The sequence below is a fragment of the Danio rerio genome, chromosome 19 (genome assembly GCF_052040795.2).
Source record: "Danio rerio strain M-AB ecotype USA chromosome 19, GRCz13ab, whole genome shotgun sequence".
Lineage (NCBI taxonomy): Eukaryota > Metazoa > Chordata > Actinopteri > Cypriniformes > Danionidae > Danio > Danio rerio.
In genome coordinates, this window is record NC_141039.2 from 8,099,339 (window position 1) to 8,124,862 (window position 25,524).

The following is a 25,524-nucleotide window of genomic DNA, read 5'->3' on the forward strand; positions in this document are numbered from 1 at the left end:
AAAGCACCAATTAAAACCCTGACAGCCAGTGGCACATCTTAAGTGGATCAAACGACAGAAAAAATCCATAATTGATCCTATTAATATATCGAACTGATAACAATAATGACTAATCATATCAGTTATTAATCAGCCGATACTAAAATAGCAGCTGAAAAAAGCCACACATTCCCACAATGATTTTAAAATGAGAGTTCACTAAAAATATAGAAATTCTGTCTTTATTTGAAGATTCTGATGCGTTTCCAAAGCTGTACAGATAAATGTACAATAAAGACAATGTAGAAAAAATAGCTTCAGATCATATTTTGTGTTGTGGAGAAGAAATCCAAACCGGTTTAGAACCACCAGAAATAGTTTGATTAAAGAGTAATTGTAATTTCGCACATAATACTAACTAATAATAACTTTCAACAGCAGATTTAAAGGAACACCCCACGTTATTTTGGAAATAGGCTCATTTTAAAACTCCCCACTGAGTTACACATTTAGTATTTACCATTTTTAATCCATTCAGCCAATCTCAGTATGGCAGGAGCACTTTTAGCTTAGCTTAGCATAGATCATTAAATTAGATTAGACCATTAGCATTCCGCTCAAGATGACAGAGATTTGAAAATCTTTCTGTTAAAAGCATATTAAAGTGTAGTTACACTGTGTTTTACACTGAGAGACTGACAGGAAATGAAAAGTTATTTTCTAAGCTGAGATGGTTAGGAACTATACTTTCATTTTGGTGTAATAATCAAGGAACTTTGCTGCCGTGCCATGCACAAATTACGCATTGTAGACAATGTAACTACAACTTAATACACTTTAAATAGGAAAACTATCAAACTCTTTGGTAATTTATGAACAAAATAGTCTGGATGAATTAAGAGTAATTATAATTTCACATAATGCTAGCTTTAACTTTCAACAGCAGATTTAAAGGACACACATTATTTTGTAAATAGGCTCATTTAACACTCCCCACCGAGTTACAGAGTCGCCTTTTATCATGTTTAAATCCATTCAGCTGAACTTGGTTTCTAGAGGGAGAAATTTTAGCTTAGCTTAGCATAATTAAATCGGATTAGACCATTAGCATTTCACTCAAAAATGACTGGCATTTTCCTATTTACAGCTCGACTCTTATGTAGTTGCATTGTGTAGTTCACTGATGAACTGATGTGAAATGAAAAGTTGCTATTATCTAGGCAAATATTTAAGAACTATTTTCTCAATCGGGCGTAATAATCAAGTATCCTTGCTACTGTACCAAGGCTACACTAGGTGAAATGATATTACGTAGCTTACATAATGTAACAATCGAGCACGAAATAGGAAAATTATCATACTATTCGGTAAATTATGTACGAGATGCTAATGGTCCAATCTGATTCAATTATTTATGCTAAGCTAAGCTAAAAATGTTCCCGCCGGACCAGAAAAATCGGCAGAATTGATTAAAGAATGATTAAAAAAACAACGGTTAAACTATAGGGGACATATAAAATTAGCCTATTTTCTTAAAAAAAAAAAAAAGAGGAGAGTCCCTTTAATATAACTCCAATTCTCTAGATATACTCCATTTTAAATATCAATTAAATTTCTTGAGCAGTGAAATAAAAAACATCTTTAATATGACAATATTAATCTATTGAACAGATCAGCAGTTGACAGAAATGGTCTCAGTGTCAATGTGAAACGCAGGAAGACACTCAACTCTTGTGCTTTATCCCCTGAGAGCAGTTAAAGGGAGAGTTCACCCAAAAATAACACGCGTTAATATGCCACATACTGGAATATTCTAATCAAATAGTCCTGAAAATCCACATGAAAACAAAGAAAAACAAGAGGAGGAGATTTTAATGTCTGTTTTTTATTTTTGGGTGAACTATTTCTGGCGTCCTGTGAAAACAAGTCTTCAAATGTGGCGAGTTGGAGCTCAAAGTAGCTTACGACTTCAATTATGAAAACCGATTCCTGTAGCTGTTAAAAAATAATAATACTCCACAGTGCGCTGTACAAAGTTATCAAGTCAAACACTACACAAAATGAGATCGTTTATTGATTGAGCAGGGAAATCTGGCTTCCTCTAAAGACTCTTGGTAGAAATGAGGATTGCGTCCGAACCCTCAAAAATAAAAGCATAAATATGAGGTGAAGTAAGAACGTTTAGAGGCAAGACTCATTTACAGTATTCCAAAATACCTCTAGAAAGCCCCAATCAATAACGGCATGCCATTATGTATAAAAAGTAAACTGGCATGAATGGTGGAGGTTCAAAAGCGGACTGAACCAATCCTAAAATAAAATAATAAAATAAACCCTTTTGTCCTCGGTTCACATTAGCAGGCACTATTGGAGCAAGAAGCTGACTGGTTGCCAGTTCAGTACCCTGTGACGGCAGGATTCACTCGGAATCAGACAGAACGATCACTTCCTCCGGATCGCATTGTGTTGCTACGTTTACCTGTGAACACATGAAGGACAGGAGTTAGATGAGATGGAATAGGTGGATTTTTTTAGTGTTGTCTAAGATATATACAGCAGGTAGGGCTGGGCAATTTTTACGTTAAATTTGAATTTACGTTTTAAGACGATTTAATTTTATATTAAATCAAGGTATCGCTATTTTTTATTATTTAATATTAGATACATTATAACTGCACCAATGCGCTTTGGTCCACTCTCTGTATTTCTCTGCCTGACTGCATGTCTGGGTTTCAAGCATGGTAGTGACGGACTGAACACAGAGACTTGACAGCCTTATTTAACCCAATGCATGAAGATGTGGGCATGCATCGCAGAGCTGCTACAAATACAACAAATACAATAACTTAAGTGTTAAGTTGTGTATTTTTCTTTTGTTAATACCCTTGCATCAAACACACTTTGGTCCACTCTCTCACACTACTGCAGCACTGCCTGACGAGGGGATTTACATTCAGACTAATGCAAGTAAAATCCTACATGACTTCACGCTTCACCAAGTCACGTCTGTGTGGATTGTCAAGACATATTTCCTTATCAAGTCGATAAACTCGATCTCTCAACATGTATGAAGGATGTAAAAACCTGCCATGTGAAAAACCGCACTGATCTTAGTTTGGTTTGAACACGAGCAGAGGTGAGCAGTTGTAGCAGTGACAATTGAAAGACACACAGACCCATCAAGATTTTTACACTCTGCTGAAGTCTGAGCAATTCATCCTCCAATGAGAGGCGTCTTTAAGCTGCCATAACTAAAACGCCTTTTGTTTAATGTGCTAAATACATTTCAGTAAATCAGCACTTTTCTTGTTCCATTGTTATTACACATCACCCTTTTTTTTTTTTTTTTATTTGTTTTATTTTCATGTAAGTATCGTTTGGGTTTTACCAAAATCTGGTTCAGTTCCATGTCAACCGCTCCTTCAGAAATTCGCAGGAAAACTGGACAAACCATCTCATCCAAATTTAAACATTTTATTTTCACAAAAGATGCAAATTATTATTAAAACAACTAACCTACTTTAAATATGTAAAAGAAATCGCTTTTGTACATTTTATTTGATGGGGACACCAAAACAGGATGTTTAAGCCCAATCCCAATTTTATTTTTGTACCCCTTCCCATTAGCCCTTGAAACATAGGGTTAAGAGGAAGGGCTTCAAAATTTACCCCTAAAAAATAGGACAGCACTACAGCACCTGCACACATCACCATATGCTGTAGTTATTCCAGTTGTGTTACTTTTTTGTATTTACCTTTAGAAATTCACTGAATGAATTTATCATGTTATTATAATGATCCAATGTGGCAATAAGAGTAGTACTGTGTATTTACACAGTGGCCATATTCATCTATATAAACAAACAAAAGCAACTTTAACATTATAGCAGACACTGTGAAAAGCTCATTCACGACCACTAGTCTTTTCTGACAGAGTATTCGAGTGTCATCGAGTGTCTGATGAAAACGAATGTTGTGGGGCTACTATGTGAAGTTTCACAAACTAATTTCGAGAGGAGCACGTGATATGATCGATCGCAGCTGGTCTCTCATCTAGAATCATTAGTTAGCCAATCAGATTAATCCAAACTCACATTAAGTAGCCCGGCTAAAACTACTCCCTTGTCCTCGTTTTCTGAAGAAACCCCCCATCCACCCCATTTCCCCCTTCTCTCCTTTAAAAGAAGGAGCTCTCGAGAACTTTCTGATCTCGTACCTCCCTGCATGCTCATCGACCAGGCGGGAGCCCTGGGCTCAATTATCTCGGAGCTCAGGGTTCTCTCACGGGACAGCATGCCAAACCCCACTAATAGCCTCAAGCAATATCTAAGTGCGAACTCTTGAAACAGGAGTTATTATTAGAGATTATAGATTTAGCCTTTTTTTTAAAGCATTTTTTTTTAAAAAGCATGACAGTAAAACACAAACACTGTTATGAATGTAATAAAACATGTGCTTGTTAGTTAAACAAATTTGAAAATAATGACAAAAATACTAATTTGTGTATCTTCTGACTTCCGGGTGCAGCCCTGCTGCCGTTGTGGCTGGTGTATTCTGGGAAATTTTCGTACCCCTTGGATTCAAGTGTGGTCCTGAGAAATCTCTGTTTCAAGGGATATCTAGACCTTCCTTTTAACCCTACGCCTTAAAGCTAAAGAGAATTGGGACACCCCTACCCCTTCACATGAACGTGCAAAACGAGAGGTAGGGGTAAGGGGAAGGGCTAAAGGGTAGAATTAGGATTGTTGTAGTTAATTTATAATAGTTTATTCTAAATACCAAGCATAAAATGTGTTATATAAATGTGTCTCTCATTCATTAGGGACTAATCCAAATGTTTGTGCACTTTTAGGATTTTTTTCTATTAATGCTAAAAAGCTAATTTTAACGTTTAAAAAAAAACTTAAATTAAAACAATTTATTTCTAAATATTGTTACTTTATAAACTATATTTATAGAGCTAACTATAATTATCATGAAAACAATAACTAATTTGAACATAGAAGTAAAAAACACTTTTCCCCCCAGGTTCTGCAGGTTGCAAGGTCCCGAATTCTGCTTGCCAATCTTAAGCCAATTGTTATCAATTGTTTTGGTACAATTTGGAATTTCCCCAACCAGCGCAGAGCCCGGGGGACCAGAGGGAGTGCTCTGACTTGGCCCCGCCTAATCCAAAAAAGACTTTTAAAGATACTAAATAAATGCTGCTGTGAATGAAATGTACATGATTCTGTTCTGCTAAAATCAGCTTTTCCCCCAAAGTAATGTTGTAAGAATAACATGCAAAACCGAGCATCAGAAGCTCTTACAGCAGTGTTTCAGTGCACGTTACCTTATTTTTCTTGGGTGGTGGTGTGGCTTGTGAGTTCCTGGCTGTTTTTCGCGGTGGTGTCTTCAGACAGGTCAGATCTTCCTGTTCAGAGCAGCAGATCACTCCCATATCCAGAGGAATATCACTGAGACAAACACAAGAACAACAGCGCTGCATTAATGAAGGAACAGTAAACTGAGAAAAATATGATAGAAAACTTCCTTTTAATTTTAAATCTGTGTATTCTTCATTTCTCTGAGGAATAGAGAAGGAAAGACCCCAACTCTTGGATTGGCAACATCACAAGATACATGACAATGCAAAATTGATGAACAGATTCGTCTTTGGAGTCAAAGAAGGGCAAATCTACGGCTTTATTTCCTTTCAATGAAAGCATTTTACAGTTTCCTTGGTTGTGTTTTGGATTATTGTCTTGCTAAAAAGTCCACCCTGCTTTCATCTTCGCAATCCTGCTAATGTAGATGTTGGACTGAAGCAGGGCAAAGGATTACTGAAGAACTACTGAGAGATTTCAGCTGCTGTCTGGTCTTTCACTGCCTTTCTACACCTCCCTTTCTTCATGTGTTCCAATACTTTTTCCCGGCATCATTTCATTTTATTATACAAGTTTATTTGTAAACTATTTAGATTTGTTTTTATTTTATATATAGAGTTCTTCGTCAACATCTGGTGGAAAGTCAACGGCACCTTTGAAGAAAAACGATGATGTGTTGAATACTTATTTCCTCCACTGTCTGTCTGTCTGTAAGAACGATGTTCAACAGAACAAGGTAATTTTCACAGTATGTCTGATAATATTTTTTTCTTCTGGAGAAAGTCTTTTTTTATTTCAGCTAGAATAAAAGCAGTTTTAAATTAAGGTCAAAATTATTAGCCCCATCAACCTACATTTTTTGGAGGTGTTTTGAAAAATATCTAGTAAAATATTGTTTACTGTCATCATGACAAAGATAAAACAAAAATCTGTTATTATTAATGAAAACTATTATGTTTATAAATGTGTTGAAAAAATCTCTCCGTTAAACAAGAGTGGGTTAATAATTCTGACTTCAACTGTGTGTGTGTATATTGTATGTATGTATATATATATATATATATATATATATATATAAAATCTGTATTAATAAAATAAAAATAAATGAAAATATAAAACAAAAAAATATGTATTTTTAATAACAAAAATATAAAACATCTGTATCTGCATAAATAATTATTATATTTATTAATTTTTATTATTATTTAAAAACATTTATTTTAAAAAATATTATTTAAAACACAAGGTAATTTTACTTCATTTTGTTATAAACATTTTCATTGTACTTGTCATGACAGGCTTAATTTGGATAGTTTTTTCTCATGCAAAATAATTCTCCATATCTCACATTCCTTTATTGTATTTTGTTGTATGGAGGGAAATTGTGAAAGAGATTAGATCTACTTCAAATAACAGTATAAGCTTATGATTTTCAGAATGTATATAGAAGAACAGATCTGATTGCAGTTTTATGGTTTATTCAGTTGGAAAATGTATATATGTATAAAAAGAATAAGATGACAAAATAATGAGAGTTTATTTGAGGATTACTGTTGTGGATTAGCATTTATTGTTATGGATCGTTATTATTATCATTTTCTCAATAGACTGATTGGCGCGACTGTGCTTTCAAAATGGTTTTAGGGGTGGTCAAATGTATATTTATATTATCTATTATTTAAATTATTAAAATTATTATTTTAAATGCATATCAGAGTCAAATATTTCTCAGTAAAAATGGACTGACTCCCCTTTACATCATGTTTTGGCATCCATCAGGGTAGGATCAAGCCCAAAATGACTTTATGACATTTGTAGTAGTTCTAATTCTCATGCTAAGCTTATATGATGGAGTGAGTTTTACCTGTCCTCAGTGCAGTTCCCGTTGTGAGCAGAAGTGTGGTTCTCTGTGGATCTGCGTTTCCTCTTCCTGTAGTTGCCCGTCTCGTCGATTAGTAAAGGGCTGGTTGGGAGCAGCGGACTGCAGTTGGCGGATCTCGTGACGGCTGTGGACGACTCCTCGGATACAATGGACACAGTCTCAGTGCTTGCAGACACAGCTTCAACGTGATTGGAGGAAACCTGTTCGGTCTTGACTTCAGCTAGAGAGTCTGTGTTCTCTGGCTTGATGCTCTCCGGCTTGATGGTCTCTGGCTTGATGCTCTCTGGCTTGATACTCTCCGGCTTGATGCTCTCCGGCTTGATCTCTGTGGACTCGAGGCTCTGTTTAGCAGGTCCGTTCGTGTTTGTATTTGTTTCTGCAGATCCTTCATGTGTGCTGCTGAGCGGAGACTGCTCCTCATCCTCTTCTGTGTCCTGAACAGAGGATTTGATTGACAGAGGAGAGCTTTCATTGATTGGCTGATCGTTGTCACTGATGTTAGCAGGCTCCTCTTCCACATCTTCTTCATCATCTTCTGAAATTGGGAGAAATCAGGGTTAACTCAGTGAAATGAGGTGATTTCTAGCTTTTGGAGATGATTTGTTCACTTCTTACCTGGACCAGCTTGTTGTTCGCTGGCCTGGATTTCGTCTTCAATGTCAGGATCTGAAGAATCGTCCTCTTCTTCGTCTTCCTCCTCTTCTTCTTCATCTTCCTTCTCTTTTTCTTCTTGCTCCTCCTTTTCTTTTTCTTTGCTTTCACTCTGTTGCCCATTAACAGCCTGTACAAAAAATAGGAAAGATTTATATTAGTGTGTGGTTTCAGACTTGCATATGAATAAAATAAGCTTGACTGTCTTGGAAATACAGAAACAGGATTTAGTAAAATATTTTACGTTTTTTTTTAATGAATAATAAAATAGTTGATTCATTAAAAATATTTTTTACTTATAAATTATTACAATAATTAATTTTTTCAAAGAAATAGAACTTTGTAAATAGTTTGAATTAGATTTTTTAAAATTGTTTTTTAATAGAGAGAATAAAAGTTATATTTATATATATATTTATATACACTAAAGTGCACTGCAACGGGAGCACAACTGTAATCATGTAAAACTTTTTTATTTTTAAACATTCCAACTTTGAATTTTAGAATGTTCTAAATTAATAGGGCATAGGGGGATAAATGGAAATAGAAAACAGCCAAGAACTATGTTTTTTAACTACAGCTCCAGAGGTGTAGTTTCATGTGCTCAAGTATGCGAATGTTTGTTGGAGCGATGGATTTGGAAAAGGGCAAATCAACGAACTATGTTTGTAACGACGGAACTTGCAAACTTAGTTTGCTAATGATGGTTTTGGGAAAAGCACCCCTGAATAGTAATACTAAACAAGTTAATCTTCTTAACAGTAAGACTCTGAGCTAAGATACCGAATTTCGCTCTGTGCTACCATCACAAAGGGTCTCAAAATAAAAATAAATAAAAAAACACAGGGACCTTAACCCTTAATAGTCCATCTTGATGGAATTTTCACAAACCCTTTGCAAACAGCTCCCTATTTATTTGCACTTGACACTTTCTTGTCAACACTCCATGTTTCTGGGAAAACATTGTGCAATTCTGAGTATGTTTCATGCAGTTGAGTGGGCTTGACAAACCACCTGTAGGAGCAGACACTCTTTTTCTCTCCATATGCACCAGACACTTTTCTACAAAAGCTTTATTACTAGGACTCAATAATAACTATAAACTAAACTAAGAATTGTCATGGCATCTATACATTGCTAAGTGTTTTTTTCATCCTCATTAGTAAGTCGCTTTGGATAAATATGTCTACTAAACTAAGAAATGTAAATATGAACATTTATAATCTTCTGTAGATTTTTGGATATATGAACAACAAGAAATGCTTCATTCGTTTACCTCTTTTTTCAGTCTTTCTCTGTCTTGTCTTTTCTTGGTTTCCTCCACTTCCATATCCTCCTGTTTATTGGCGTATTTGTTGATGACCTCCTCCAGGCTGCTGATGGCCACGTCTCTATTAGAGCGGAGTTTACGATGCAGTGCTGGGTCCATGAGTGCAGGGTCTAATGCTGGAGAAACACACATTGCATGACCAACTGCACTCCATCTGCAGACTGATGAACTGAAAAATATATATTTTTATACTAATAATTTTTAATAGGAGGTTGATTTGAGATTGATTCTCAAAAGCTGTAAAATATTTTCTAAATACATTTTTCTATATAAAAAATATATATTTAAACGGTCAAACACTTGAGTGACCATAAAATACAGGTTTATGTATTAAAATGGCAATTTGGTTAGTATTCATGTGAAAAAAATTATTTGAATCTAAAGTTGAAGCAATTCAGGAGACATAATCAATGTATAAAGTCTTAAAGCGACCACAGTCTAATAATTTAAATTTTTATGCCTTTAAAATTAACCAAAGAAAAGATAAAAATAATGAAACATTTAATACACTTTGCCTGCATATTTTTCCTAGCTTTACTAACATGTATTTAATAACTTAATTGAACTATTTTGAATCTACCAATATTTATACATTAGTGTTGCCACATTAATGGAATTTCCGACATCGATACGATACCTTGAAAAATATCAATATTTGAAACAGCGGAGAACAAATTCTGCAAAATTAAAAGTATCCAAATGAAGTAACAATATATTGTTTAACCATCGATATCACAATGTGATCGTTCGCAATAGTCACATCGCAGGATATGCAATGTTGAGTCTGGATTATAATTGATCATTTTGCAAGTGTTTTTTAAGGACTGTGACTGTGTGAGGGTTTTAAAAGCATTCAGGCCTAAAAAATTGTATTGTTTGTAACCTTGAAAAATAAAAAACGATTACAATAACGATCTAACTGTTTATAAAACTAAGACTATGCAGTAATATTTTTAGATTTGATTATTCATTCTCCATTAACCTGAATATATTTTGACTCTTCGGAAAACAATAAAACAAGGTTTATTTATTAGCATATTTTTCTTTATTGAATTTATCCATTCTTGTAGACTGTTTATTATATTTTATGCACTCCCCTACAGAACATTTGCAATCAAACTAAAATTATAGATTCTTTACAAACATTTATTCAACTCATCTAGTGAAATAGTATTAATATCGCAAAATATATCAAAGTGTAATTTTTCCAATATTGTGCAGCATAGTAAAAAAAACAACAAAAAAAAAACAATACTAAACCATGTTATGCACATATCAAGTTTTCTCAGCAGTCCTATATATAAAATATATAAAACAACAAAATTAGCACAATCTCATTTAATATTCTGCTTAAAACAAAAGTGTTAAAAGTCTTATTATTAATTATTCATTTCCCTGCTGGTATCAAAACCAACCAAAAGTTGGTTGGTACAAAAAGATTGTACCATTTTAAATATTTAAGAAATGATATTTATTGATTTTTTATCAATATCAAACACTATACATACATGTTTTTAAGTGTATGCATGAATATAAAATGGGGGCCACCGTCTTTGAAACCCTGTGCTATTTTTCATATTATTATCACTCCTTCTCACATTCATCTGATAAAAAGTCAAATAAAATACACATGCACCTGATCACTTTCTAGAAATATCAATAGCATTTGTATTAAAGTATTTGTATTTCCACTGTATGCAGCATCCGGTCATGCACCAGCCGGCTGAAGGAAAGTTTCTTCCCTCAGACTATCAGGCTGATGAACACTTAACACACCCACACACAGACTCTTCCATAACCCTTACAGCAAACCATCAAAATGTAGCATGCACTGCACTTTAACCAATCCATACTTGAAACAAAACTACCTACAACGATGTGGACACCTATTCATTGTACATATCGCTGTCAATTTCACATTGTCACTGTGTTTGCACTGTCTGTATTTTGCACTGTCGTTGTATTTGCACTGTATCTGTATTTTGTCGTGTCTGGAGTCAGCACCTAAGCTTTTCACTCATCATAGCACACATGCTGCTGATGATGCGACAATAAAAGTGATTTGATTAGCAAATTCCCTGACTTTTCTGATTTTCACCTACTAAAACGCTAAATTTCCATGACCCAGACACCTTACTTTTCACTCAAGAGCAGTGTAATTTAATTATATTTTGATTAATGGGAAGTACTATTTAAAACGTATAAATAAAAATCCATAACTTGCACAAAAAACCCCCGACTTTTAATGCCTGCAATAGAACTTTTAAAACGGATTAAATCTACATTTACTGAATCGATTGCTTATGAATCAGAATCTCAATCAATGCCCACCCCTAGTTTGAATCATCAAAAATTCAAGTCATTAGATTATTACAATATGAGCTTTTCCTTCTGAATTAGACAGTTATTAAATGAAACTGATTTACTTGGTTTGTATGGATCTGTGAGATGAGAGCCGAAGTTGTAGACCATGTCAAGGTGTCGTCTCTCCTGTAGTTTGTTGCCCGTCTCTCTGAAGGCTTCTTGGGAGATCTGTGCTTGCTGTTTGCGGGAGAGCTGGAGATTGTAGCGTTCGTTGGCTCTCTGCACAATCTTCAGGATATCGCTGTAGTCTGGAGGATTGAGAAGAGCTTCTGAACTGTTGATGAAACGCTCAACCTGCTCAACAAAAAGAGAAGAAACAATAAGAGATAATGAGAGAGGAAAAGGTTTGGGTAAACATTGATTCATTTATTAATATTAGGCCCCTGGAATAGGCTAGTTCAATAAGCATTTTTGAGTTTTATCAGGAGGCATTTAATGTAAACATAAAATAAAATAATATTCTCAAATATAATAACACAAACATTTAAATTAATTTATAATTGATTTAATTAAAGTAAATATATGACAAAAACTAAACTTATTTTTATTTCTGCAAGTTACAAAGAAACTATACAAATAAAAGTATAACAACAAAAAATAACAGGAAAATATCATAATCAAACTAATAAAGCTTAAATTAAAAACAGATAATCGAAAAATAACACATTTATTTAATCAACAAATATTTTAAAATCATAAATATTCCATTAAACTGAATTAATTTAATTTAATTTAAGTAAATGTACTAATTTCTGCACTATTGAATTATAAAATATTAAGGTTACAGTAGTTAATGAAAACCAAAATAATTAGTTAATAATTAAATAAACCTTAACTTATAATTTTAAATACATCACAAAAACTAAACTTTTATTTCTGCTAGCTGCCAGGAAACTATAATAAATAAAAGTATAACATCAAAAATAACTACAAAAGACCATAATCAATAATAATTTAAATTCAAAGCAGTTAATCTAAAAATAACACATTTTAAACTATAGCAAATACTACAATCGTTACTTGATGATGCTAAAAGAAAACCAATCCATACTTATGAACCATTTTTGATCCCTAAAACAATGAATCTTCAAGCAAATACAAATCAATGATATTATAAATCATGTTTTACTTGAAATAAACACACAAAATAAAACAGTATTAAAAAGAATCATCTGATCAATGATCGCTATCATACATAAATCTCTATTTATTTCAAATTTTCTAGCCTATGCTTTAAGGGAATTTATTATAAACTAATTAAAACCTGAGCTAAAACTCCCCTCTTTTTAGAGAGTCTAGATATTAGTTTTTAAATTGCTTTAATGTATGAAAATAAAGTAAAAAAACTGTCCAAGCAAAAGCCCGCACCTTCTTGTTGATCTCTGGGTATCTCGTTCCACTGTATGGGATCTTCTGCTCGATCACTCGACCCGTCAGAGTGTTACAGCCTTTCAGCTCACACAGCTTCTCATAGATCTTCATCATCTGACACCACAAAAACAGCTATAACAACTTCTGAACGTTCACAACTTCTGCTATAGATTTCATAGATTATACATCAAAACAGATTTAACTGAATCTTTGAATACAAGTTAAAAAAATGGCAGAAGTGAATGGGGTTTGTAATCATGTAATTTTTTTAAAGAAAATGTTGCCATTTTTTAATTTTTTGTTGCAAGTAATTTTACTGATATTGTATGTGTAGTAATGTGTTTTTGATTTAAGGTTGGAGCGGTGCATTGGGTAAGCTAAATTGTCTGTAGTGTACGTGTGTGAATAATAGTGTATGGGTGTTTTCCAACGATGGGTCAGCTTGAAGCACATCCACTGCGTAAAACATATGCTGCATAAAATGGAGGTTCATTTCTCTGTGCCGACCCCACATTAATAAAGGGACTAAGCCGAAAGGAAAACGAATATATGCCTGGCAGGAGGCAACAGATGAAATTTAAGGGCAAACTCACACTGTACAGTTGCCTTGAACCAGGCCAAAGCACGCTTGTCCCCCTTCCGTCTCCCCCGACGGCCCGCACTCACATTACATTCAGGCCTGGGCACCCTTACGTCATCGATGCTGTACTGTTCAGTAAGCGCTTTCGCTCAGCACAGTGGACATTTCTTAATCAGTTGTATTGTTTAAGTCATTTAGAATGCGGTGACACGCAGTAAAATATTTCGCCGAACAGATCCATGACTTTTGACGCTCATAAACAATCATAAAGACCTCGTGCTGCAGGAATTAGGAGGTTTGCTGAAGGTGCAGCTGTCGTGCAGTGAGGGGTTTGCGTCTTTAAAATCTACAACAGTTTGTGTTCATTGAACAGTACGAATGATAATAATGCCATATTAAACAGTCTTGTAAAAGTCACGTCTCATCTTCAGTTTCGGCCTCTGGTGCACTTTGCTCATATATATATGACATTTAACCGTGCCTGAGCCCGATTCAGAGCACTCACACTTCTGAAATGATCCGGGAAACCCTGGGCACGGTTCGAATAGCATAGTGTGAGTACGCCCTAAAATTCTTGTGACTAACTTTGGCTAATTTAAAGTTTTTCTCTTTGAGCATTGTCCCGGCTAAATAAATACAGAAAGAACTAAAATCAGGAATAAACAAGCTGACCTTGCGTTTAAGTTTGTGCTCTTGAATATAACTGGAATCTTCTTTCTCCAAGTCATCCAAACTCAAATCCCCCTCCTGAAGCCGGCGGATCTCCTCATTATACACTTTCAACAGGTTTTCCAGATACGCAATCTGAAAAATGAGAGACACACAAATTACTGTAACCGTAAAATAGACACACTTATTTGTTTTCCTGTGATTTTTTGTTTCTTTTATAAATATTTTCCTAGTGATGTCTAACAGAGCAAGGAATTTTTCACAGTATTTCCTATAATATTTTTTCTTCTGGAGAAAGTCTGACTGATTTTATTTTAGCTAGAATAAAAGCAGTTTAAAAAGGTCAATATTATTATCCTCTTAAGCTATATATTTTTTAGATTGTCTGAAGAACAATCAACAAGTCATACAATGACCTGGCTAATTACCCTAACTTGCCCTAATTAAACCTTTAAATGTGACTTTAAGCTGCATACTAGTATCTTGAAAAATATCTAGTCAAATGTTCGGTACTGTCATCATGACGAAGACAAAAGAAATCAGTTATTAGAGATGAGTTTCTATCATGTTAAAATAATGTGTTGAAAAAATCTTCCTTCCGTTAAACAGAAATTAGGGGAAAAGGAGGGCTAATAACTCCGACTTCAACTGTATATGGTTAACTTATCTTACAGTACCTGTCTTCTCGAAGCTCTTTTGGTTTTCTTTGACTCCTCTTCCTGCTGTTTGACATCTTTTCCTCCGTCTTGTTCACCCTGAGTGTCCTCTTTAACATTAACCCCATTGCTCTTCTCCTCAGGTTTGGCCTTGACAGAAAGCGACTGTATGGAGCTTCTCTTCCGCGGCGTGTGCTGCTTCAGAACAGTGCAGAGTTCATTAATGTAGACGAAGGTTTTGCCAGCGTTGGCCTGGGCTCGAGTGAGGCAGCGGCCCAAAGTGTTACGAAACTCCACAGACGTCAGAAAGGTCGGCAAAGCCTTGGAGTATCTGGTCTGCAGGTAAGTCATGACTTCTGGATGTTCTTGCGAGTGTTTTGAGCAGTGCTCCACAAACTGGAGGAACAGGATTGGAGTAGAAGCGAGACAAGAAAGAAGGCAAAATAAACAAAATTTTAGTAGGATAACAAAAAGAATATTTCTGTTATCATTTACCCACTCTTTACTCTTTTTAAATCTTCATAAGTTCTTTCTCTTGTTAAACACAAACAAACATATTTTGAGAAATGCTGTAAACCTGTAACATTGACTTCTATAGTATTTGTTTTCCTACTATTGAAGTCAACTGCTACAGGTTTTCAGCATTCGTCAGAATGTCTTCTTTTATTGTTCAACAGATAAAGGACTAAAATCCTTTAGGGTAATATCATTTATCGGCCCAGCCCTACTTGAGGGTGAGTAAATACTGAGTAAATGTCATTTTTAGGTGAACTATCCCTTATATTTACAGCTGGCGTACATTTTTTTTTAATACTGGGGTATTGTTTTATCATTTAAAAACAAAAACATATATTTCAGACCACCTTATAGAATGCATTTAACAAAGTATGCTAGACAAGTGCAACTGTTTTATATGGTGCCTAATAAGAGAGATAAAAATAAAAAGAGAAAATTATGATTTTAGGCATCATCATAATAAAAGAATCATATAATTCCTACATTAGAATTGTGTTAAAGCATTAAATGAGACATGCAATGTTAGTTTTATTTTTTCTGAGCAAAGAATAATGACTATCCTACATTTTTACCATTTTCAGATTTTTAATTAATATATTTTCCGTACAAAAGACAGACACTCAAATGTCTTAAGGTGTTGGTACAGTTTATCTATCAAAAATATTATTAAAAGTTTATAAAAATCAATTGAAGATCTATTAGAAGATTTAAAATGCGGTCTCAAAATACTATTTAACTCAGCTGTCAAAATATATTGCGATAAATGATATTATTGTATTTTAAGACCATTTCTTATTAACACCACTCATTATAAAAGGCCAGAATGACAATATAATATCACCAAATGCAAGTACACTCATGTCCATGTGTTGTGCAATAAGTGGATACAGTTGAAGTCAGAATTATTAGCCCCCATTTGAATTTTTTTTTTTCTTTTTTTTTAAATATTTCCTAAATGATGTTTAACAGAGCAAAGTAATTTTCACAGTATGTCTGACAACAGTTTTTATTCTAAACAAAGTCTTATTTGTTTTATTTGGACTAAAATAAAAGTTTCATAATTTTTTAAACACCATTTTAAAGACAAAATTATTAACCTCTTTAGGCTAATTTTTGTTTCGATAGTCTACAGAACAAACCATCGTTATACAAAAACTTGCCTAATTACTCTAACCTGCCCAGTTATCCTAATCAACTTAGTTAAGCCTTTAAATGTCACTTTAAGCCATATAGTAGTGTCTTAAAAAATATCTAGTCAAATATTATTTACTGTCATCATGGCAAAGATAAAATAAATCAGTTATTAGAAATTAGTTAATAAAATTATTATGATTAAAAATGTGTTGAAAAAAAATCTCTCTGTTAAACAGAAAATGGGGAAAAAATAAACAGGGAGGCTAATAATTCTGACTTCAACTGTAGATTATTGTGACAGATCTAAAAATTACTGTAAACAAGCATACCTCATTGAACAGTTTCTCATTCTCCACTTTCAGCACGTGTGTGTCCTTCTTCGCGCTGGCGAATGGAGACTGTGTGATGTGTGTGGGAGCCGGCACCGGCTGACTCTTCACTGGTGTTTTTAAGTGTTGCGCTGTGGCTTGAGAACAGGATGCAGACGTGGAAGCTGCTTCTTCATCGTCATCATCGAGGATCACAATGCTTTCCATCCCTGCTCCGGCCATCCGGAAGGGAGGAGAACGAATTTGCTGAGGAGTAACGAATGTGGAGGTGTCAGGCCTGCATTTCAACTACACCAAACACCTGAAAACATACCAGTTACTATTTATGGCTGTGTCGTATTTAGGCCCTGTTATTTCTATGATGTTGAAAACATGAATTGAATTGAATTGTTGAGGAAGTTGGAGCTAAACCCTGCAGGGACACCGGCCCTCCAGAACCAGGATTGGTGACCCTTGGTCTACGATAAGTATTATAATATAAATATAATTTCACAACATTGACTTATAACTCTGTTTGGAAAGAATTCTTAGTTTTAGATTCATTTGGATAATTTTGTAGGCAAATAAATTATGTATAAGATATAAAAAGCTTAGATGAATACAACAGCATAAAGAAGCTAATTAAATAAACTGTGTTTTTTACATTTTTTTGTGGAATCTAACATAATTCAGGAACAGAAAATCAAGAATTATATGTAAAATAACACTATATAGTGTTCAATGTATAAAAAAATAAATAAACAAATAAATGAATCGTTGTGAAAGCTTCAAACTTAATAACGTCTTAGTTTAAATTTCCTTGAAATCCTAGTCACAGGTCTTAAAAAAAAAAAACACATCCAAAAACAATCTTTCACAGTTAGGGTTTAGTTTTATTCACAATTAATTATACTCCACAATTAAAATCTCAACTCAACATTGGAGATCCTGCGATGTGACTATTGCAGATTCATACATTGCAATACTGATGCTGAAACAATATATTCTTCAGCCCTAATCATAACTATATATAAAAATAAAAATAATTACACAACATTTTATTCATGTTTTAATCTTAAAATGATTTTTAAAAATGAAGAATATTTCAGATTACCTAAATATGAAATTGTATAATATAATTGTATTAATATATATTTGTAACAGCAAAAAGCTTGTCCTGTTCATCGAAATGTATCTTTTTAATTACTAAAATGTAATTCAACCATTAAAACTGAAAACGTTTTTAAATTAAAATGGGAAAAAAGACATTTTGAGTTATAAAATAGGGGATTTCTGGGCAATGTTTTTTTTCCTTTAAAAAAAAATATTCAGTTTTGATGGCCAAATAAGCTTTCAGTAATCAAAAGTTTGTAACAGTTTCACTTTACTCCAATGAAAAAGGAATGTAAAGGTTAAAATGAAAAGGAGTTATATGGCCTTAATATGAACAACATTTAAATGTCAAATCAATTTTTAAGTGAAACTGAAACTAGCAGGATGTAAGAAATGTACAAGGGACAAGGTGATATTTTTGGGTGTATTTTACAGAACAGCATATCCAAGAGCATGGTTTATCTATCATGACATCAACACAATAGGTATGCGTTTTAAATATTTAATATTTATGTATTCTGCTTGTCTGTACATACTTGAGCACTGAGCATTGAATTGATCAAGACAGTCAAAATCCAAACTGGTGTTTCAAAATCAGCATTTACCTGGAAAACAATAATATCAACAATGTCATTTTTGGGACAAACGCTTAAACGCATAACCCTTTAACTCCCCAACCAAGAATAGTTTTGGAATTCCATTTCTTAACTCCCAATGTCGATAGTTAACACGTTTAATGAATTTTTGTCAACACATCCCATAATTTCTAAAATATCAACCTCTACCAAATGGTTAATATGTTGGTTTATTTACAGTAAACGTACCTGGAATAAATACATATACTGTAATATGAAAAATCTGAAAACATGAACTGTATAAGACCAATGTATTAAAAAATAAATAAAAAATTCAAAATAAAACATTTTTGAACACTAAATCATCTTTACTTTTTGAAGTATGTCATAAATTACCTCAGATTCTACTTTAATACGATTTCTGGTTGAGTTTGCTTTACAATAAAACCAAAATCAAATGTAGACGTGCAACAGGATTATATTTGCTTAATTTTTTTTTGTAAACCAACAATGCCGTGTGTGTAACCATTATTTAAATTGAGGTAAAGCTGGTGATATATTTGCACATTCATTCATTTAACGATCTCTAAATTGTTTACCACACTACTTTTAATATTAGGTCTGAAATTGCATTTACGTATGACTTCAAAACAACATAAGCACCATTTTATTGACTGTGAACAATGTTCTACATTGATAGTCATCGGCTGCTAATATAATTTCTCCATTTAGAATTTGCAAATACTTTTATGAGATTATATTAAGGAGAAAGTCCAAATGTGGAAATAGAAAAACTTCATCTACAGCTGAGGTCAGAATAATTAGCCCCCCTTTGATATATATATATATATATATATATATATATATATATATATATATATATATATATATTTTTTTTTTTTTTTTTTTTTTTTTAATATATTTCCCAAATTATGTTTAACAGAGCAAGGAAATTTTCACAGTATGCCAGATAATACTTTTTCTTCAGGAGAAAGTCTTATTTGTTTTATTTCGGCTAGCATAAAAGCAGTTATCTAGTCAAATAATATTTACTGTCATCATGGCAAAGATAAAATAAATCAGTTATTAGAAATGTGTTATTAAAACTATTATGATTAGAAATGTGTTGAAAAAACCTGCTCTCTGTTAAACAGAAATTGGAGGAAAAAAATAAACAGAGGACTAATAATTTAGGGGGGCTAATAATTCTGACTTAAACTGTATATAATTTCTGTCAAATTTGTAATTAACATTAATTACTGTAAAATGAACAAGCTCTAATTCCATAGATGAAGTGAACAATATCACATTAAGTGTTTTCTCCCCATTGAAATCCAAGTAAGGAATAAGATAAGCTTAACACGGCTTAATGTTCCTTAACAATAAGCAGTTAGGCTTTTTTTCTCATAACAGACTTAAATAGGGGAGAAAACACTTAATGTGAAATTATTCACTCTGTTCACTTTATCTATGGAATAGAGTTTATTTGACGTAAATTATGACAGATATGTGGGTTTCTCTGGTTGTTGTTGTTGTTCTGATATACTAAGCCACGTTTAAAATGTCCCTATTTTTCTGAATTGAAGAGAAAACATTACATAGTTAAACGAAATACTATAATTAAATATCTAACCAGAATTTTAAAGACAGGAATCTTAAAATCGTAGCCAAATGCTACTTCATATTGCTAGCTTTCGATCATGTGATAATGTGACACAACTATGATGATTCACACACAACAAACTCGGTTAACTAGTACTTATGATTCGTCACCATCTTGATAAAAAGAATTATCAGACATTAAACAAAACCACACAAGACGTATAACATGTATCTATATCCAATAATATGCCTCCACATCCGTCTCCTATAACACAATAACAATACGAGTGAATTTGAGCGGTAACTATGTTTATGATGTCTTTTGACTGACTTAATACCATATCAACCAGATTTAACTGGATGTGTCAATGAGATTTTCACACTGTTTACACTTAACATAAATATAAATGTAATAATTTCAGTTATTTTGCCTTTTGGTTTGAAGACTGTAGCTCTTTAATTCGGACATGCCATACAGACTCCTTCCGTTTATTTGTTAAAAGCATTAAAACGACGATAGCTAAGGTGTAATTTCATATTTGTCAGTTTCCTCACAACCTTCGCAAACGCTTCGTGATTATGTTTAAAATAAAGTCTTATTCGAAGTCGATCAATAATAGACAAAAAACACGAACTTACGCGCTCGGATCCTGAAACTCGGCGCTGGATCTTTGTACAGCTCAACATGCGGCGCGCTGGTTCGCTGACGGTCAGTATACTGATCGCTGATTGGGTGAATGCTTTGCTTTTCTTCTGCGATCTGTTTGCTACGCTAATCATTTAGATGCGTATCAGCGCCTCGTAGGGAACTGGAGACTCTAGAATAAACTGATTGTACAGTTCTTCAGATAACAATAACATGATGTGGTAATGAAGCAAATTTAATTTCTTAGCGCTAGCAGGTGCTCATCTAGTGTTTTGCTTCTCCAGAAACAAAACTGATACTTATCAGGGAGCCACTAGTAGTGTGAGGGTTGAATTCTACAATTATTATGTGCTGGCTACCTGAGAGTAAAAGAAAATAAAGAAAACAGGCAATAAAAATCTCTATTATTTTTCCAAACACCAGACCAGAGGCCTACATTTTGAAGAAAATTAAATAAAATAACAAATTAAATAAATAAGCTGAATTATTAATTGTTAACTGTATTAACCCTTTGATGCACAAGCTATAAAATAGATATAGAAAAAATAAGCAGAGACAGGTCACTTTAGACCCATTTAGTGCATCAAAGGGTTAATAATGAGTTGATTATTAATTAGAAATAATTAATCAATTTATAGAGCAATGTTTTTCAAAGATTTATTTTATATAAAGTAGGCCTTAATAGCATATCATAAAAAGCACAATCAACAGATTAACCTTTTAAAAATGTATTTAAAATACATTTCAAAATTAAATAAAAATACAAAATCCCAAGGGTGACACAGTGACCACAGAGTGGTGGAAAGAGTACTGAAAAATCATAAGTAAAAGTACCATTACTTGCCTAAAAATGTAGAGCAAGTAGAGTAAAAGTATAGCTGTTGTAAATATTACTTAAAGTATGAGTAAAAAGTACCTCCTATATGCAATTTGACAATAAAAGACAAGACAAAGAAAAAATAAAGTAGTAACTGCAGGTTGAAGGAAAGTGGTGGCGTAAACGTACAGATAAAGCACTAAACATGTACTCAAGGGAAAGTGAAAGTACACATTTATAAAACTACTTAGTAAATTACAATTCCTGAGAAAAAATACTCAAATACAATAATTTGAGTATTTGTAGTTAGTTACTTTACACCACTAGTGCTTAGCACTGTCGCCTCACAGCAAGAAGGTTGAGTGCCAGCTGGGTCAGTTGACATTTCCAAAGATAACATGCTCCAGTTTCTCACATAGTCCAAAGACATTCGCTATAGGTGAATTGAATAAACTAAATTGGCTGTAGTGTATGTGTGTGAATAAGTGTATGGGTGGTTCCCAGTACTGGGTTGCATCTAGAAGGGCATCCCCTGTGTAAAACATATGCTAGATAAGTTCCTGGTTCATTCCACTGTGGCGACCCCTGATGAATAAAAGGACTAAACCGAAGGAAAATGGATGAATAAATGTTTTGGAGGCATGTTTTGGAGTTCAAAGTCTAATGTAAGAAATGTTTTATTACTAAGTGCATGCATGGTTTAATTATAAGCACAACAGGAGAACAATAGTAGAATGCACTTTTGGAACTGGTATTGGATCATTGTTGGCACTTTGAAAAGGAAATGTTGGCAATGCCGGCAGTTAGCTCTCTGCGACTCTCACATGGTCGCCTACTGAAGCTAAACAGGGCTGCACTCGGTCAGTACCTGGATGGGAGACCACATGTGAAAGCTAGGTTGTTGTCAGAAGTTTTGTTGATGAGACCCAACCTGTGGTCTGTGTGGGTCCTTATGCCCCAGTATAGTGACAGGGACTCTGTACTGCTCAGTGAGTGCCATCTTTTGGTTGAGATGTTAAACCAGGGTCCAGACTCTCTGTGGTTGTTAAAAATCCCAGGAAGTCCTTTGAAAAAGGGAAGGGTTTAACCTAAATCTGCCCACTGGCCTTTGTCTATCATGGCCTCCCAACAATCCCCATGTCATAATTGGCTTCATCATTCTGTCTCCTCTTCACCAATCAGCTGGTTTGTTGTGTGCGGTCTGGTGCAATAAGGCTGCCGTCGTGTCATCCAGGTGGATGCTGCACACTGGTGGTGGATGAGGAGATTCCCCCAATGAGTAAAACGGTTTGAGTGCCCAGAAAAGCGCTATATAAATGTAAGGAATTATTTTTATTGTTAATAATAATTATGCTGAACAAAATGTATTATGACGGATGTGTTTGGAGATCAAATGTGTGTTTTCCACCATTATTTCAGTCGGATGCAACGTGGCACAATGTTGATGATCGGCATTCATAAGTTCTCAAGTGACATTCCTGAGCTGACTTCAGTCATATGCAGTGTTTAGTGTCTCAATGAAGAACGGTTGCTGTAATCAAAAACACACACACAAAAAAAATGAAAGCAAAAGTAAGAAGTTTTACAATGAATTATGCTTTCCTTTTAAACTTTTAAAACTATACAATAAAGCCCATAAACCATTATGTGTTTGTTTCCTCTTTGACAAGTTTTCACACCTTGACCATTCATTCATTCATTTCCTTTTCGGCTTAATCCCTTTATTAATCTGGGGTCGCCACAGTGGAATGAACCGCCAACTTATCCAGCATATCTTTTACGCAGCAGATGCCCTTCCAGCTGCAACCCATCTTTGGGAAATATCCATGCACATTTATTCACATGTAAATGTTTCTTCTTGCATTTTAGGAGACAAAGAAATGATGAAGAAATGATGATTGTCGTGATGTTGATCTTGTTCACAAAAATACACCTAAACACACACAAATACGCACGCACGCACACACACTAACTTGTTGGGATCATATACCTCTGGGATAGATCTTTCTTATGGTTGTAAGTGAATTATGTCTCTAAAGAAAATCATTGGTTTCTTTAAAGTTTTTGTTAATTTTGTTGTTTTTATTATCATGTAAATCACATTGATCACAAAAAAAAAAAACATTTTCTGCAGGAGATATAAATAAATTAAGAGATGGTTTCTGGCACCAAATGCAAACACCATTAATGAAGCTTTCAGAAAATGGTAAAAATTCAGTCCTTTGTGCAGTTTGTGGTGTCCATCAGTTTAAATAATCAACCAACATTTGAGCTTTATATTGAGTTATTTTGGGTCTTCTTCTGTTTGTATATGTTCTTCTTTTTATTTCTTTATTTTTAATGATTTACAGTTATACAGAGTAATGATTGGTTCCTGCTTGAAATAATTTGTACATTCAGAACCAAGTAAACCTTTACATCATTAGTAAAACAGTACAGTAAATAATATTTTTCTTTTATTGAGGTTATACATTTAAGATCAGTGCCTAATTATTTTGTGTTATCTGACTTTACAAAAATTGTTGAAGGAGTGGATTTTCTGATGGATGTACACTCCAGGATGGAGTAACACATATCTTTTTTTATATCACATTATATCACACATATCCATTTTATGATATATAATAATAATGTTGAATTTGCTTTTAAGAGCCTATTATATATTGACATTAGTGCCATCCCTCTTCAGAGTAAAACTTTAGTCTGTCTCATTGCTTTTTATGTATGCCGAGTTATTTGTTTTTTCGGGATCTTCAGGCACATTCAAGAGGTCACTGAGACCTCTCATGTGGAACTAGATGTTTGCTGCTATAGATATTTATTGTACTGCTAGAAAGCAAGACATCCCTTGTAGTAGATAAGTATTTACTTTGTGTATGTGTGTGTGCTCTTCATTATTGTGGGCGACTGGAAGACTGTAGCTGAATTTCACCTCTGGTCATCATGACCACAGAAATATCCTCCTGTTATGTCTGACCTTTGTATTTGACGAAATCATTAGAGATATTCTCCGGAATTGTACAAACACTTGGACATTTTTAAGTTTATCTGTAATTTAACCAGAGGTTACAACTTAATTAATACCTCAATAGAGTGTTTTGTTTTTATATGTAATATGGCTGTTAAGAAGACTGATCTCAGAACTGTAGTTATTGCTCATTGAGTGAAGGAACTTAAAGAAACTAAAAAAAAAAACTCAAAAAAAGCTTTTGTGTGAAAATCAATATTTTTTTAAATATCATATTTAGTGTTTATATCAAAATAAGCAGAAATTTAGTGTTTTTATTATTTCTGGGACAAAATTAACAAGTACTGAATATATATATATATATATATATATATATATATATAGATAGATAGATAGATAGATAGATAGATAGATAGATTAAAACAGTTTATAAATAGATAGATAGATAGATAGATAGATAGATAGATAGATAGATAGATAGATAGATAGATAGATAGATAGATAGATAGATAGATAGATAGATAGATTAAAACAGTTTATAAATAGATAGATATATAGATAGATAGATAGATAGATAGATAGATAGATAGATAGATAGATAGATAGATAGATAGATAGATAGATAGATAGATAGATAGATAGATAGATTAAAACAGTTTATAAATAGATACATAGATAGATAGATAGATAGATAGATAGATAGATAGATAGATAGATAGATAGATAGATAGATAGATAGATAGATAGATAGATAGATAGATAGATAGATAGATAGATTAAAACAGTTTATAAATAGATAGATAGATAGATAGATAGATAGATAGATAGATAGATAGATAGATAGATAGATAGATAGATAGATAGATAGATAGATAGATAGATTAAAACAGTTTATAAATAGATAGATAGATAGATAGATAGATAGATAGATAGATAGATAGATAGATAGATAGATAGATAGATAGATAGATTAAAACAGTTTATAAATAGATAGATA

At 33.4% G+C, this 25,524-nt stretch overlaps 1 protein-coding gene across 8 annotated transcripts; it reads right to left on the reverse strand.

The window, feature by feature from the left end:
- Positions 1–205: 205 nt before the first annotated feature.
- Positions 206–20,816, reverse strand: daxx (death-domain associated protein). 8 transcript variants are annotated; one of them, XM_087294623.1, is made up of 12 exons: positions 20,736–20,816; positions 18,456–18,524; positions 16,828–17,073; positions 14,870–15,244; positions 14,196–14,327; positions 12,941–13,057; positions 11,635–11,866; positions 9,155–9,324; positions 7,843–8,008; positions 7,210–7,759; positions 5,312–5,435; positions 206–2,458 (listed from the first exon to the last, which is right to left on the reverse strand). In XM_087294623.1, the coding sequence occupies exons 1-12, from the start codon at positions 20,781–20,783 to the stop codon at positions 2,399–2,401; spliced, it is 2,289 nt and encodes a 762-aa protein (XP_087150749.1). In that variant the 5' UTR covers positions 20,784–20,816; the 3' UTR covers positions 206–2,398. The 8 variants fall into 8 exon arrangements, with proteins under 8 accessions (XP_087150749.1, XP_087150752.1, XP_087150750.1 ...); XM_087294626.1 differs by having other exon boundaries at positions 16,828–17,128; XM_087294624.1 differs by having other exon boundaries at positions 20,528–20,816.
- Between the last annotated feature and the right edge of the window lie 4,708 nt (positions 20,817–25,524).